The sequence below is a fragment of the Mandrillus leucophaeus genome, unplaced genomic scaffold (genome assembly GCF_000951045.1).
Source record: "Mandrillus leucophaeus isolate KB7577 unplaced genomic scaffold, Mleu.le_1.0 Scaffold8, whole genome shotgun sequence".
Taxonomy (NCBI): Eukaryota; Metazoa; Chordata; class Mammalia; order Primates; family Cercopithecidae; genus Mandrillus; species Mandrillus leucophaeus.
Window position 1 is genome coordinate 1,637,643 of NW_012108696.1, and position 2,727 is coordinate 1,640,369.

The 2,727-nt window shown below is 55.8% G+C and overlaps 1 protein-coding gene across 1 annotated transcript in view; it reads left to right on the forward strand.

The window, feature by feature from the left end:
• Nucleotides 1–2,727, forward strand: part of ANKRD24 (ankyrin repeat domain 24) — a 43,018-nt gene that overhangs the window by 12,693 nt on the left and 27,598 nt on the right. Inside the window, exons 6-7 of the mRNA XM_011967462.1 lie at nt 1,972–2,052; nt 2,144–2,287. Coding sequence (XP_011822852.1) covers nt 1,972–2,052; nt 2,144–2,287 — 225 coding nt within the window. The remainder of the gene's footprint in view (nt 1–1,971; nt 2,053–2,143; nt 2,288–2,727) is intronic.

Below are 2,727 nucleotides of genomic sequence, written 5' to 3' on the forward strand. Positions count from 1 at the left end.
GCTGGGAGGCGGAGCTTGCAGTGAGCTGAGATCTGGCCACTGCACTCCAGCCTGGGCGACAGAGCGAGACTCCATCTCAAAAAAAACACAAAAACAAAAACAAAAAAACCAAAAACCAAACCAAAACAAAACTTTGTGTCTCCTAAGAAGGGCATCCCTGCTAGGCAAGGTGGCTCATGCCTGTAATCCCAGCACTTTGGGAGGCCGAGGTGGGCGAATCACTTGAGGTCAGGGGTTCGAGACCAGCTTGACCAACATGGTGAAACCCTGTCTCCACTAAAAATACAAAAATTAGCCACACGTGGTTCAAACAAATCTCCTGCCTCATCCTCCTGAGTAGCTGGGACTCCAGGTGCCTGCCACCACGCCTGGCCAATTTTTGTTTTTTTAGTGGAGTCGGGGTTTCGCCACATTGTCCAGGCTGGTCTCGAACTCCTGAACTCAGGTGATCCATCCGTCTCGGCCTCCCAGAATGCTGGGATTATAGGCATGAGCCACCGCACCCGGCCTGTCCTCTCTTTTTAAGAGTCTCAAGTCGCTCTATCAGCACTCTACCCAAGCACCAGATTTCTACCTTAAACGCCCTGATTCTCGGGGAAATCAGGAACCCCCTACAAGTCCCTGGGGCCCACCAATGCCCTTCCTGGGGCTGGGAACAGAATGTCTGACCCTGCTTCCCTCTCTCCCTGGCCCTCACAGAGGATGACTCAGGCGAGGCGTCATCTCAGGTATGGACCCCTAAGCAGTGAAGGAGCCCCTCCTCCCTGCAACCACACTAACTTCTCCCCTGCCCCAAGCTCTGTGAGAAGAGAAGGAAGTTAGACCTGGGAAAACCTGTTTGGAAAGAATCCTACCTTCAGGGTATGCTGCCACCAAGTGGCGGCAGTGTGCCCAGCCTAACTCCCAGAACTGGGTGAGAATACTGGGGGTATGGGGCCAAATTATGGGGCTGGGGTGGGAGGGCAGTGGGGACTGAGGTTGTTGAGGGTTGTTGTCTTCAGGGAGGAAAGCAGATCTGGCCTCTTCCCCTCTTTCAGTTTTTCTTTTTTTTTTTCCCCGCGAGACGGAGTCTCGCTCTGTTGCCCAGGCTGGAGTGCAGTGGCTCGATCTTGGCTCACTGCAACCTCCACCCCCTGAGTTCAAGCGATTCTCCTGCCTCAGCCTCCCTGGTAGCTAGGATTACAGGCACCCACCACACCTGGCTAATTTTTGTATTTTTAGTAGAGACGGGGTTTGACCATGCTGGCCAGGCTGGTCTCAAACTCCTGGCCTCAAGTGATCCACCCGCCTCAGCCTCCCAAAGTGCTGGGATTATAGACGTGAGCCACCGTGCCCAGCCCCTCCCAGTTTTTTTGTTTGTTTGTTTTTTGTTTTTTGTTTTGTTTATTTTTTGAGAGATGGAGTCTCGCTCTGTCACCCAGGCTGCAGTGCAGTGGTGTGATCTCAACTCACTGCGACCTCCACCTCCCGAGTTCAAGTGCTTTTTCTGCCTCAGTTTCCTGAGTAGCTGGGTGCCACCACACCCAGCTAATTTTTTGTATTTTTTAGTAGAAACAGGGTTTCACTGTATGTTGTTCAGGCTGCTCTCGAACTCCTGACCTCCAGTGACCACCCGCCTTGGCCTCCCAAAGTGCTGGGATTACAGGTGTGAGCCACCACACCCAGCCCCTCTCCCAGTTTTAAAGCATCTCTGTTCCACAGAGGAGTGAAAACATGTGGGCACTGTGGCCTAGCTGGGCAAAGAACTGAGGCACAGAGAGGAGCAGAGAGTGAAGAGTAAGATCTGGAACTTACAGGGAGGTGGTCTTGTCTGCGTTTTGCTGGGATAAGCAAGGGGGAGGAGGCAGGGGCTGGTTCCGTGTTTACGGGAAGTCAGGCCATGACTGGGGCTGGCTAGGTTGGTTTACTGTCGGGGAGGCTGGCATGGCCCCCCGATCTGCCCTCTTCACCCTCTCTCCCCTCCCTTCCCAGAACTCTATGTCCAGCCATGGAAAGCAGGGGGCCCCCAAGAAGCGGAAGGCGCCTCCACCTCCTGCCAGCATCCCCATGCCGGTGAGAGATGCTCCGGGTACGGGAGGAGGCGTGGGGAGCCCCCAGGCACAGGGTGGGGCTCTGGCTGAGGCCTGGGATGGGGAAACCTTAGGCCCCATCTAAAGGCCGCGGGCGGGGAGGGGAACAGGATGATCGAGATGCCTATGAGGAGATCGTGAGGCTGCGCCAGGAGAGGGGCCGCCTCCTGCAGAAGATCCGGGGCCTGGAACAGCACAAGGAACGGAGGCAGCAGGAGGTTAGGAGGCCTCCAAGATTTGGGCGTGGGGCCAAGCCCGGGTGGGGTCAATGCAGGCATGAAGAGCCCCCTACTTTTCTCCCACCTTCCCTCCTCTGTCTCTCCCCCTCCCCACTCTGCTGCAGACACCTGGGCCTCCTCGCTGTTCCTCCAACTCACCAGGCGCGGTCCTGCCTCAGGGCCTTTGCACGGCCTGGGTCCTCTGCCTGGAATGCTCTAGCCCCAGATGTTCCCACAGCTCTTTACCTCACCTACTTTATAGGCCCCTTGCCAAAGACACCTCCCATGCCCACTTCTTAAAATTGTTAACACCCAACCAGGCGCAGTGGCTCCGCCTGTAATCCCAGCACTTTGGGAGGCCGAGGCAGGTGGATCACCTGAGGTTGGGAGTTTGAGACCAGCCTGACCAACATGGAGAAACCCTGGTTCTACTGAAAATA